General features: G+C 47.7%; 2 protein-coding genes across 2 annotated transcripts; one reads left to right on the top strand and one right to left on the bottom strand.

Moving 5' to 3' along the window:
- Positions 1-8070: 8070 nt before the first annotated feature.
- Positions 8071-8519, top strand: N7533_010465 (uncharacterized protein; the record flags this gene model as incomplete). Its single annotated transcript, XM_057107115.1, has 2 exons — positions 8071-8162; positions 8306-8519. The coding sequence occupies 2 exons, from the start codon at positions 8071-8073 to the stop codon at positions 8517-8519; spliced, it is 306 nt and encodes a 101-aa protein (XP_056956332.1).
- Positions 8520-11198: 2679 nt separating this feature from the next.
- N7533_010464 (uncharacterized protein) lies at positions 11199-11467 on the bottom strand (the record flags this gene model as incomplete). The annotated part of the gene is made up of 2 exons (XM_057107114.1): positions 11199-11383; positions 11419-11467. 2 exons carry the CDS (start codon positions 11465-11467, stop codon positions 11199-11201), a joined length of 234 nt encoding a protein of 77 aa, XP_056956331.1.
- Between the last annotated feature and the right edge of the window lie 206 nt (positions 11468-11673).

The following is an 11673-nucleotide window of genomic DNA, read 5'->3' as shown; positions in this document are numbered from 1 at the left end:
AAGGACATATCCCCGTCCAAATCACGGCCCATCCAGCGAGCGAGTTCTCCGGAACGAAGAACGAATCTCATACTGCACAGAATTTTCCATAATACCATTAAATTGCTATGGAGTTGCGAGTCTACTCAGCAAAACGGTGGAGTTGGGAGGCACTCTCAGACTACAGGTCGGTAATCTTCTGCGGATGAAACCGTCATACAACGCTCCTTTGGAGGATGAGACACCATGACTGGTGGGAATATATAAATGGTTATTAAGCTTGGAAATACTTGTGCGGTTTGCAAGCAACGGGATCTAAAAGGTCAAGGAAATGACCGTTGAGATTTGCCTGTCGGCGTCACGCCGAGTATTTGTCCTTCAGTGAGTCAGTTCCGCTTTTTATCTTCGGTCATTCATAAAATGTCCGGCTGAAACTGATATATCCAGTCACAGGATGTGTCATGCGATCCTTGTCGCCTTGCAACGCGAGCCGATCGCAATACTCCATCTCGACACGACGAGAGTGCAATCCTTGTCTACCCTTAACTCGGCTCCGACCGTCCCAAGCACATCACCCTGATACAAACCCCCTTCTCCCGTCCATCCAAAACGCCAGAAGATCACATTTGGACTGATAATGCATTGCGGGATGGATTTTCGATGGCCACTTTGATGGCTCGCGGTCTTGCGACCTCGCGACACAGTGTTGCAGCACCTTATCCTTTCAGTTGGCCGGAGCTGCACGTGTGGAACTTGACTGATATCTGTCAATTCTCTATTCCAGTTTAACCAGCCAGAGGGACCACGTGCCGCCGTGGCGACAAAATGGGGGCGTTTGAGCGTTGATCCCCAGAAGATCCAGACCAATACCATATTCCATCAAACGCCATGATCTTTCCTTAACAAATCTGGTGCGTTGAATGTGACCACGTTATGACAGCAGATACGCGGTGGTATTTGGGTGAGTGTTGTCTAAAACAAGCTGGGCCGCCACTGAGTTACATCATCAGTCATTGCTTTGAACCTTCATTATCAACGCCTAACCACAACAGGACAACTACTTACCGGGGCCCAATAATCGTTGCAACAAGTCTCTTTGGTTTTTCCAGGTTGCTATCCTCCGTGGTTTCGAGGCTACTGGGTGGCGGTCGTCGCGTTATTCCATCTGTCTACCCTCGCCGCGTGAATTTGCATCGAGATGAACATGGGCACCGCTCAACCTATACCTAACAGGGTGGATCTTCTTGACGGGGCATAGTGAACCGGCATCAAAGCTACTTGTCCAGTCAAAGTTATTCGTTGAGTCAATGTTATTTGTCGAGGTTCCAAGGGGGCGGGTTCGCGGCGCTCCGGTCAGCATAGGGGCAACTGGAGTAGGTGCGACCGAGCTCCATAGAGCTTCGGTAGTCTCGCTGGGATGGACCTAGGAGGACGCAATGATAGTCAGCTTGGTCAGAAATCCATTCTGGTCACCAGTATGGCAAAATGAAGCGACGTTGCTTCTCGGAAGACGGGTAGCATTGCAAAGTCGACGAATGCTCCGGGCACTGGTCCGGAGAAAAAGTCCGCACTCAGCCATCCGCATGCTGGCAAAATTTGGTCTGCGCGTGTTTCTCTCCGGTTCTCAGCTGTGGCAGACCACGCGTTTCCAGAGCCTCAACCTCTCACATTTCCAAGGCTCCTTAAGGCAGTGGTTTGGGTGATGATAGTGACTTCAGCCGTTATCCCGGGCGTACTGACTATAACTTCTATTCTTGTTGGCCCATCGCGAAGCACGGAGACTCCGAACTAAACGGCACTCGCCTAAGTATTTCAGAGCTTTCACTTTGTCATGTTGTTCCAGAATTGAGCTGCTTGGCTTCCTTAATGCCAATGACGGAAACCACCGACTAAAAAACCAAGTTGCTAGCACTACACTTGCTTTCTGAAATGATGTTCCACCAGAGCTGCCGCTGCAGATATTTCCACTTTATTTTGCCTATCCTACGTCCAATCTCTCCTTTCCCAGCACCTCCGTGGCAATATTCCCCCTCATTCGACGCTGCAATCTGCCCTCGGAACCTTCGTTTGTCAGACCCAGATCCAGCTTTTCTCCAAAATATTGGTTTATGGGCTGCGTACGAAGTCCTTTCATGGTAAAATATCTATCAATAAATCTATACAGGAGTCAAGGAATATGTTCTACAGAGGGCTCTCAGCCAAGGATCAAGTGTATCTGTAAGGCTGTTGAAGATAAGATTTTGGCGAATATTCGCCGATAAGGTAAATATCGGCAGTGTTCTTTAAATAATTCACGTCTCGAATCTCTACCCAACCTACTATTTCTTACATTCCAACCATCAAGGGTCATAAATGCATCCCGGCTGAGTGGTTTTACCGTCAGCCGCCCTAAATCCCCTCTTTCTCCGTGCAACTCCGGGTTTCAATCGCTACACTGATCATACATATCTCTTACATTGAAATGGGGTATTTTCAATCGCAGTCTGACATAGGCGACAGGTGCAGAGATCACCAAACACACCATCAAGTTCCCCATTCACGTAGTAGATGGAAGATCCAGAGGCTAGTGTAGTCAAACAATAATTGGCACCCAGCCCAAACGAATGGTTTCATTGTCCGTTGGGGGGTTGTTCGAGTCATTGGGATCATCGAATGTGGCGTTCGTTGTTTCATCAATTCAACCAGTCACACCCTTCCAGGATTCTCGTTAGTATAGTATCACTCGTAGATATAGCTCCAGAAAAAGAGACTAGAATAATTATATATTTCATCAAAGCTACTCTTAAGGGAACATAACTACCTATGCGTGCCACTATATAGTACCGGTCCAAGGAACTAGAAATCTTACCCTTCAGTGGTCTTTTTAGCTCAGGTGTAAGTTGCGCGCCACCTGGGTATATAAAATGGAGACGCTGTCATTCAACAAATGGACATGTTTCTGAAACGAATATCTCTTCAAATCGGAATATGCATGAGCTAATCATCAGATAAGCGGACTCTGATCCCTTCTTTTTCGGAAAAGCCAACTTCGGGCGCACCGACTAGGGGCCAGGAACTTTGGTAGAACTCTAATGCCTCGATTTCCTGCACCTTCACTGTCTTCCCTGATTCTCAGTAGCCTAGCATCAACCACACTTGTCCTGACCGCCCCATCCCATCGATGTAGAGACATCCTCGCCCACGCGTTCTTTCAAAATGGAGACGTCAATTGCACGGCTACTGACCCTTCCGTAGTTTGGAGCCGTCAAGGATTGTGATGGCTTCAGTAGGTAGCTGAATAGACCCGCGTTGGGAAAGCGATTGAATGGCGTAGATGGTTTCAGCCATTGGCTTGGACTTCTGGCCCAGGGCTATCCCAAATCGACAGAATTCAATAAAAGCGTGCCTCACCGTATTACTACTCTCCAGGTGGTGCACCAAGGTGTAGAAGACTGCCTGAACGATACCAATCACTTGGCTAGGAATGAGCCAGATTCCATAGGACTGACGATGGATACGAAGGCACTGGGCTATCTCCTCGGCTTGGGCACACCATTTTTGCTGCAACTGAGCAATCATCGATCCTTGTTGGTCACGCTCGATCAACATTTCGACTAGGTGCATCATCGCGTGGAGGCCTTTGACACTTCGTTCAAAGTCAGCTCGGATACATTAGAAAGGGGCCAGAAAATTGCTCACCGTAGGATCAGAAGTTGGGGAATTGGCTCCTTTCGAGTCTGCGATGCATCTCGCCAATCCGCCAACCACTGTTGCAAACGGTTGTATGGGTCCTCTACTCTCACATACAATGCAGTGAAGCTCATACTTAGCTCCTCATCGTCCAGGAGATCTTCGACGTGTAACATGATATCAGTCATCTCGGCAAGGCCTTGCCGGATTTGAGGGAGATGAGCTCGCTTGGCGGCATACATGATCTGGTTCGATCGTGGATAAGGTATCCAGTCAAAGTCATGGTCACCCGCAACGTCTATCCTGGATGCAGGCTTTGACAATGTTGCGACCTTCTGCAACTTCATTGACATTTGTCTGTAAGATTGATCAGTGCTCGCTCCCTTCTCTGCTTTGGCACGACCACTAACTGATTCAAACTGAAGATCCCCCAGGCCGTGATCGCCCGAGCACGTTCCATTTCAGAAGTCATATTCTCTCTACATCGATGCTTAGCTCTTGGCAGCATAAACAACCCAATGTCATGTGCCAGTTGTATGGCCTGTTGCAGCATCAACCAGCTGAGATTCGCCTTTCCTTGGTATGACAATCTGCCATAATGTTAGCATTCACATCAGAAACCACGACCGATACGTGCCTCCTAAAGGGTCACATACACACAACACATCATGACAAGGGCTTGGATGCTTGATAATGCTGAACGCCCCTCTTGAGCTTTCCACAACCTTTCGGCTTCGGAGAAGAAATTTCGTCCACGAGAGAAGGCATTTTCTGGATTGGAAAATACCCCCCCGGCTGTCAGAATAGACCTGTTGGGCATTAGAAAAAAAACCTAAGAATGGGTAGAATAACAACTGGGGCCGCATACGCTTGCCATTGAAAGGAGACTGTTTACTAGGAGCGGCGAACAAAACTCCGAATCCAGGTCCCCCCCGTCTCATGTGCTCGAGGAAAATACCTTGATCAACAAATTGTGCACACGGATGATCCCACGTGAAGTACAGGGAGACCAGGTGCGACACAAGATCATTGTCATGGGTGGCCCCCGTCCACGGTTTTGCCGGCACCCTGTACGGCGGGATATCACAGAGACTTTCCAGAGTTATTCGTGCGTATGGATCTAATATGGCCCGCGGAGATTCTATGTGACCATCATCTTCTGGAGATGGGGGCACTAGGTCGAGTTCTGAAGAGAGTCGGGATTTTGTCACGAACTGCTCACTTAATGGTGACCCAAGCCGATGGCTCCCATCCCTTGACATCGTCGAATTACTGGTAGATGAGGGTTTTGAATCGGGGAAGTTTGTCACAGAACTTCCCACGGCATGAGCTATGTCCTTCATCGGTAAATTGTTTCTGATTATCGCAGTGACCTCGCTGAGCTGGTCTGCATTTGCCAGCCGGATTGTCGACAACAATGAATCGAACAGGTCTTTGTAATCGGATAACTCTTGTATTGTCCGCTTCACGGCTACTTTCCGTCTTAGATCGCGGCTTGGATGGAACTGACATTCGTCTTCGGAGCCAGCGTTTAAACAAGCTTTACACGGGGATGGAAGTCCTGAGCACTATATCTAACAGACAACGATTAGCCATTGATCCGAGTACCATATTTGATACCCTCAAGAGAAACCACACAGCTTGTATCTGGCGACAGGCCACTTGCCTTCCTTTTTGCTGCTTTGCAAGCTAGACAGGCTGTGGAATTTTTCTTTGGCCGGCGGGTGGCCATCGATGATTGTGCAGAGAATATGGGCAGTGGGCCGGGGCCAATTGGGAGAGCAGCTTGGAACTGTCACAATGGCTCGTATTAAGGCCCAGCGAGTGGCTTGTCTCGTGGGTCAATGGTTTCTGCGCCATCGTATCTATCCTAGCTAATCGAGAATCAACATCATTTGACCCCGTATGGTGATGGAGGCTGCAAGAGACGACAGTCAGTCTAGTGTACCGGTCGTCTTCGAAGACGCAAAAGAGCAAGACATGCTGTCAGCAGACAGCACCACATGGCACATACACGATCGAATTCAAAATTCCAGGAACTTGCCGATACAGTATCAGAGGGGGGGTGAGGGTCATCTCATCGGGTTATTAATCGTCAAGGTGCGCTTAATGAATTTTTCTTGCAGCGGGACTCGGTAAAAAAAAACTGGTCTGAGAGCTAGCTGAGACGATCAAAGGTGGCATGCAGGTGACAATAACCAAGAAATTTAGGGGCTCATCCTTCAGCAAACACAAGGGAGGTTTTACAGCTTTCACACAACCAGGGTGGCTCGGTGGCCCAGGATGAAAGTCACAATGATTAGAGAACGAAGATCCAGTAGCCTGACAATCTCGCCCCGTTGACGGTATTGAGCACAAAGAGTGGTGGCGGGCTAGGTGGTGCACTGTCTGAAATCCGTTCAGCGCGAGACTTGCGTCAAGCAGCCGAAACATCCCCGAAGCTGTGAGACGTACCCGCTATGTTGAAGTGGAGATTCCAAAAACTAGCGGCACTTGACAAGGATCTCGGAAACAAGACCCACCAAATGAAAGGATGAGGTCTCGTTTAGGCCTTGGGATTGTGGCCACAGTACCCACCCGGAACTCAAGGCTCGAGACTCGAGGGAAAGGTTGATGTCCTATCGATCTACCCTGGACCAACCAATAATGATCATCATTCCTCCGTCCTCTCGCAGGGCAGCACAGGGCACCCGAAATCTCTACTTTGTAGTATCCTTCCTTTGCCTGATTTGGCATATGAATGTTTGCCCGTCAGTATGAGACCTGGTCGCGCAACGAGGCTGTAGGATCTACTGCAACGCCATATGCTTGCCATTTAACCCATCCATTCTCAGACTCTCGTCAAAAAATGACCGATCAATTGACCGCTCGATGCACCCTAAAAGTGCAGCCTCCACACGTGTGCGTCACCGTGCCACGGTTATGATGAACTGTCCGTGGCGATTGAACCAGATGCATCGCCGAGTTCAATGGATCTGCTAGCGATTGACACCGGTCGCCTGCTCTTAAATTACTCGACTCCACTCCCTGACATCAGCCTATCAAAAGTCAAAAGTACAATGTTTTGGAAGTTTCAACGTGGCTGCAAGCTTGGAGCTGCTACTTGAATCATTAAAACCAGATCTGGCCCCGGGAAAGTTTTCCACCGCACAAGGTAGGTTACGAAATTTCCCATCAACCAGGTTGATGGGAACGACCACAAGTTGGCGCTCTGCTTCACGAAGTAGTACACGTGATACACGGCATGTACCGGGGAGAAACCGTACTCCGGGGGGTGATGCGGCACGGTAGTTTTGGTCAGTACGTGGCGCCTGTATTAAGCGACAGTACGGGAGGATATTCCTTTACGGAACAAGACCAGACCTACACCTCCACAGCCCGTAATGGTCTGCAATATCTGCCGTACTGTTGACCGTCGACCTGCAAGGATTTGAACTCTCTTCCGGCGGTGGGCACTTTCCATCATTCCGCTGTCGATTGGGCGGTCCACATCCGTCCAATCGGATGCGGGGTTCCGTTGAACTTTTGTCTTGGCACTTTTCTTGATGGTGTGTTATGCAGCGCGCTCTACCATGAGCAGAGCGTTAGCCCCGTATGGGGCCGGCTTCTCATGTGTGGCAGTGGCAGATGCGATCCATCGTTGCTGGTCGCTCTATGTAAGCACAAAACGAATTGTAATCTGGGTTCAGTCCTATCTTAGAATCCCTTGAATCATATCGGGACTACCTTATTTGTAAATTGCTCACTAGCAATAGATAGCAGCCCATCAGTGCCACAGAGCCAGGATGAAATGAGGATAAAATCCAGAAGAGAATCAACTGATACTTCGAGATTCCATGACAGCGAAATGGCACGCACGATTGGCCGGCTTTTTACCGGTATCTTATAAAAGGCTACGTGGCATATAAGAAGGTAAATCAGGCACGGACCCGCTTGTTCCGATTGGGAGAAATATACCCAGGTCGTTGGCAGAACATCGAAATGAGAAAAATAAACGAAAAGCTTTATGAAGGGTTCAAAATGTTCCACCTTCCATCATTCTTCTTCTTTCTCTTCGGGCCTTTCGACGGGGTTGCACTCGTGGTAGATTCTGCAAGACAAGGTGGCCAGAATACAACAAATCAATTAACTCAATCCTTGTAAGGCTGACCGTTTTATCCTTCTCCTACTCTCATGAGTCTCCGAATCTGCGTCTCCCATCTCGTAATAATTCCCATCATCCATTTTTATTCATTACTCTCGTTATTCCTAAGTGCTGACCATCTTCGTCATGAAAGCATATGCAAGGGCCCGACTCGGGAAGCGCATATCGTCCACAAACCAGTCTCGCGGAAACTTCTCGCGGTCAACTCTGCCACAATCTGAATTGCTTGATCTCTCTAGCATCGCCACAGCCAGTGAATCAGCACCAAATAGCTAGACATGTCAGATCAATTCGCTACCAGCGATCTTGGCAGCAAAGAAGGCTTAGCCGGGGACAAGCTCAGAGAAAAAGCCTCGCTGGCGGCATCAAGGTAAGCAGCCCCAATCTTCTATCTTGTATACAGTTTGGTTATTTCTATCCCTTTTTACCACCTACCTTGGCCTCGGATGATGCGAGGGTCTTTTTTTTCCTGAATCAAAGGCTGAACCGGTCCTGGATTTGAAACAGCTTCAGAGCAACCGCAGCAGACAACCAGACTGTCCCCTCTGACTATATAGAGACAGAATTCCAACACTATAATTCCCTTCTCATCCAGTTGCTAAACATTATCTCGCATGGCGAAGACGAGGATATGTCCCGCATGATTTCCGTTATCCGCTCGGGCGCATCCCATCGCCAGATCTTCGACTTTATCAAACAACCCCGACAACCAAACGAGATGAAATAGGTCATTCATGTCTTAAATCATGCCCTTCCCTGGGTCTATAAGAGACCATTCTGATGAGGTAGGGAGGGGAGTTGGGGGCGAGAGATCCAGATCAAGTGATCTTGTAGCAATCGTGGAAGCGAGGAATACTTCATGAGCATCATGTCAACGAGTATCTGTCCTCGTAACCCAAGTTGTATGTTTCATAATGCTGATATAAGCTTGATTTCTTCCTTCTGAGTATCAAAAGGTGTTTCGGGTCATCTGTCTAGTATTGAGTTGAATTCCCGAATCGAAGTCAGTCCCGGCTCGGTGTGTGGTAAGTCGTCCTATCTCGCGTTCCTTTCCGACCAGAATGCCAATAACTTAACTGCCGCTCTTGATAAAGCAATACCACTATCAAAATGATAACAGTGATCCATTCAGGTTTTCCTGGCTCGGGTTCATTGTAACAAGCCTGCCCGAGAATATCTTGCATCATACACAGCGAGAAGTTTTCTGACTAGCCCTGCTATTTAAAATTCCCCCTTTTTAATTTCGAAAATAGAACTTCTGGTGACACTGCCTGATTCGTGAACTATATCTATTTGGGGGTGAGAAAAGGAGACCTGAATGGAAAGGAGATCCCAACGTTGTCTGCAAGTGAGCGGAAGTGCAGGAAATGCATATTCGGAGTCCAAATAGGAACTTCTGAAGGACAACAAAAAATATGTGTACTCCAATAGGAGTATACCATCTCATCTCCCTAAATCGTAAAAGGACGGTGAGAACGGGGTGTTTTCTGTAGAGTTGGGCCGGTATAGTGAAAGTCGAAAACATTCTCCTCCGACACACGCCATGTTTCTCGGGCCGTACCTGAACCACATTAAACCGCGTCAGGTTCTCACTAAAACCAAATTACTGTTGAAACGTATCGTAACTCCACGTATTACTTTCAGCGATGAATAGAGTAATTGTAAAATACTGTAAATACCTTCGCAGGCTTTAAACATGGTTGGAAGTAACGCTGAGAGATCTGGCAATCTAGCAAAATCGCCGCCGAGCTGAGTTTCCCTTCATCCATTGACAGGCACGTCGACACTCAAAGTCGCGTTAACTTCCCAGAGAAGTTCCCTGGAAGGATGCTTTTATTCTTCACGCCGATTATTGCTCACTGCTAGCTCCAGTGCTCTCTCCCTTTGACTGACATACGACCTAGCCGTGTCTGGACTATTTGGTGACGCGAGCCCGCGCCATGTCAAGTTTACACCTTCATAAGTCAGCATTGAGCACCAATCACCAGTGAGAAGAAAACTTGTTTCTGCCTGGTGCAACACCACTGCGTCATTGTTCCTGAATCACCGGGGGTAGTAGGTATGTTTCCTGGCCCCGCTTCGTTTCCGCAAATTTCATGAAAGTCAATAGCACTATTCCGTCTACTCTTACAGCATGATTTGCTCTATTGCTGAGGCTTACTCTACGGCGATCTCTTTATGGAATCTTCCTTATATATATCTTGCTCTGTGTCAGTAATTGGGCTCGCCAATAGCCCCATTTATTTATTTCTTCTTGTCTTTCCATCTCAATCCAGGTATGTTGATTTGAAGAGATCTTCTATTTCTTGTTACACTATTGAAGTCCGCATATAAGCTAACCGCTTTGATTCACAATAGGTCTCCCTGAGTTATCGAGATTAACGCGACGCAATAACCGCTACAGCCACCCAACTGGATCGTCTGCTAGCCTCTCTAGCCAAAGCCAGCATGAACACCACTTGCTCAATTTATTGTCGCCGGTGCCTAAAGAATTATAGTCAAACGATGCTCGCACATACTCAGTCTCAGATTTCAATTCTGGTTGGACTAGATGAGTATTCCAAAAGGACCAACAAGGACGCAGGTCGTGTAACCTCCAGCGATGTGCCACACCATCAGCACCCTGATCCTCAGAATACAGACATGATAGAAGAAGACAGAGACTCATTACTAAGGAAATAGATTGTTCTCAATTTTGAGCTATACAGCTTCTGTTCTGCTAGTTCAATGCAGTGATTAATGTATCGGTGCACCTGGTCAAAAGCGGAAATTTGTAAATTCTGCTCTTCCATGACCAGTGTCCTATGCTGATCCCAAAACAGTTGCATTTGGATGGAAACTTCATGTAATATAAAGAGCTCACACGTGACACGGCTGTTATAGAGGAAAATGTATCAATTACTTAGAAAATTCTCGTTGTTACCTGAGCCAGCAGCACTTTAGCGTAGTTTCGGCACATCCTGAGAAACATGGCATGTGAGCGTCCGCGGGGAATCTGTTTTAGACTTTCACTGTATGAAATCATGGAGGGGCTCTTAATCTGAGATGAAATTTCTGGAGACAACTCTGCCCGACCCGGACGTCCATCCATGGCTAAAACAGCTTCTTGCACTGAGGCTATATAACAGGAAAGATACCCTAAGTTACCCTTGAACCTTGTGATGGCTTCTCATTCATGATGAGAAAGGTAGAGGCCTGAGTTCTGAGCCATGCCATTGGAACAATGGGTCTGATCTGTACGACATACTTTCTGGGTGCAAATCCCGAAAGTCGCTGGGTGAACCAGACCAAGCTTGTGGCGCTGTAGACAACGTGCTATTAGCTGCGACAAAGTAGCTAACCAGGTCATAAGTGTCTCGTAAACCTTTCATCGTCATGTTCGTACGGTTTGCATCCCGGTAATATCTCATTTGTCGTTTGAAAGCAGCATGAATCGCTCGAAAGCTCCCTGGATGTTTAGAGTCTGCCAGGAATGCGGCTTGAGTTTCTTCTTCGCTGAAATGCTTCCTCTCCATGAACCATGATGGTAAGCATTCCAGGTCTTGAGCAACCCATCGGCGATTTCGAGATCTGGATTTTTCGCTGTCAGATCTAGTCAGTTGTATGGCATGGATTGTGTTACTTACTCGATTGAGGTCTTTTCGTAACCTGGGTCTGCATCGGTGCGATTGTCATTATCATGGCTTTTGTTTCGCTCTCCATAAAAGTGATCAGAACATGTAGCCCCTGGGTCAGTGATTATGGCATCCACCCATCAGATTGATTCCGCCGGGATATTAAGAGACATCATCTCCGGTTGACCTTTTTCAGGCGCCGTGATACCTTGAAGGTGAGACTCGTGTTGTTCTCTGGAAATATGATCAATGCCATTTTCGCGGGAG

The sequence above is a fragment of the Penicillium manginii genome, assembly GCF_028828005.1.
Source record: "Penicillium manginii strain IBT 31320 chromosome Unknown utg000007l:1.0-2284322.0:1.0-2285126.0, whole genome shotgun sequence".
NCBI lineage: Eukaryota > Fungi > Ascomycota > Eurotiomycetes > Eurotiales > Aspergillaceae > Penicillium > Penicillium manginii.
This window is presented reverse-complemented; position numbering and strand designations above follow the sequence as displayed.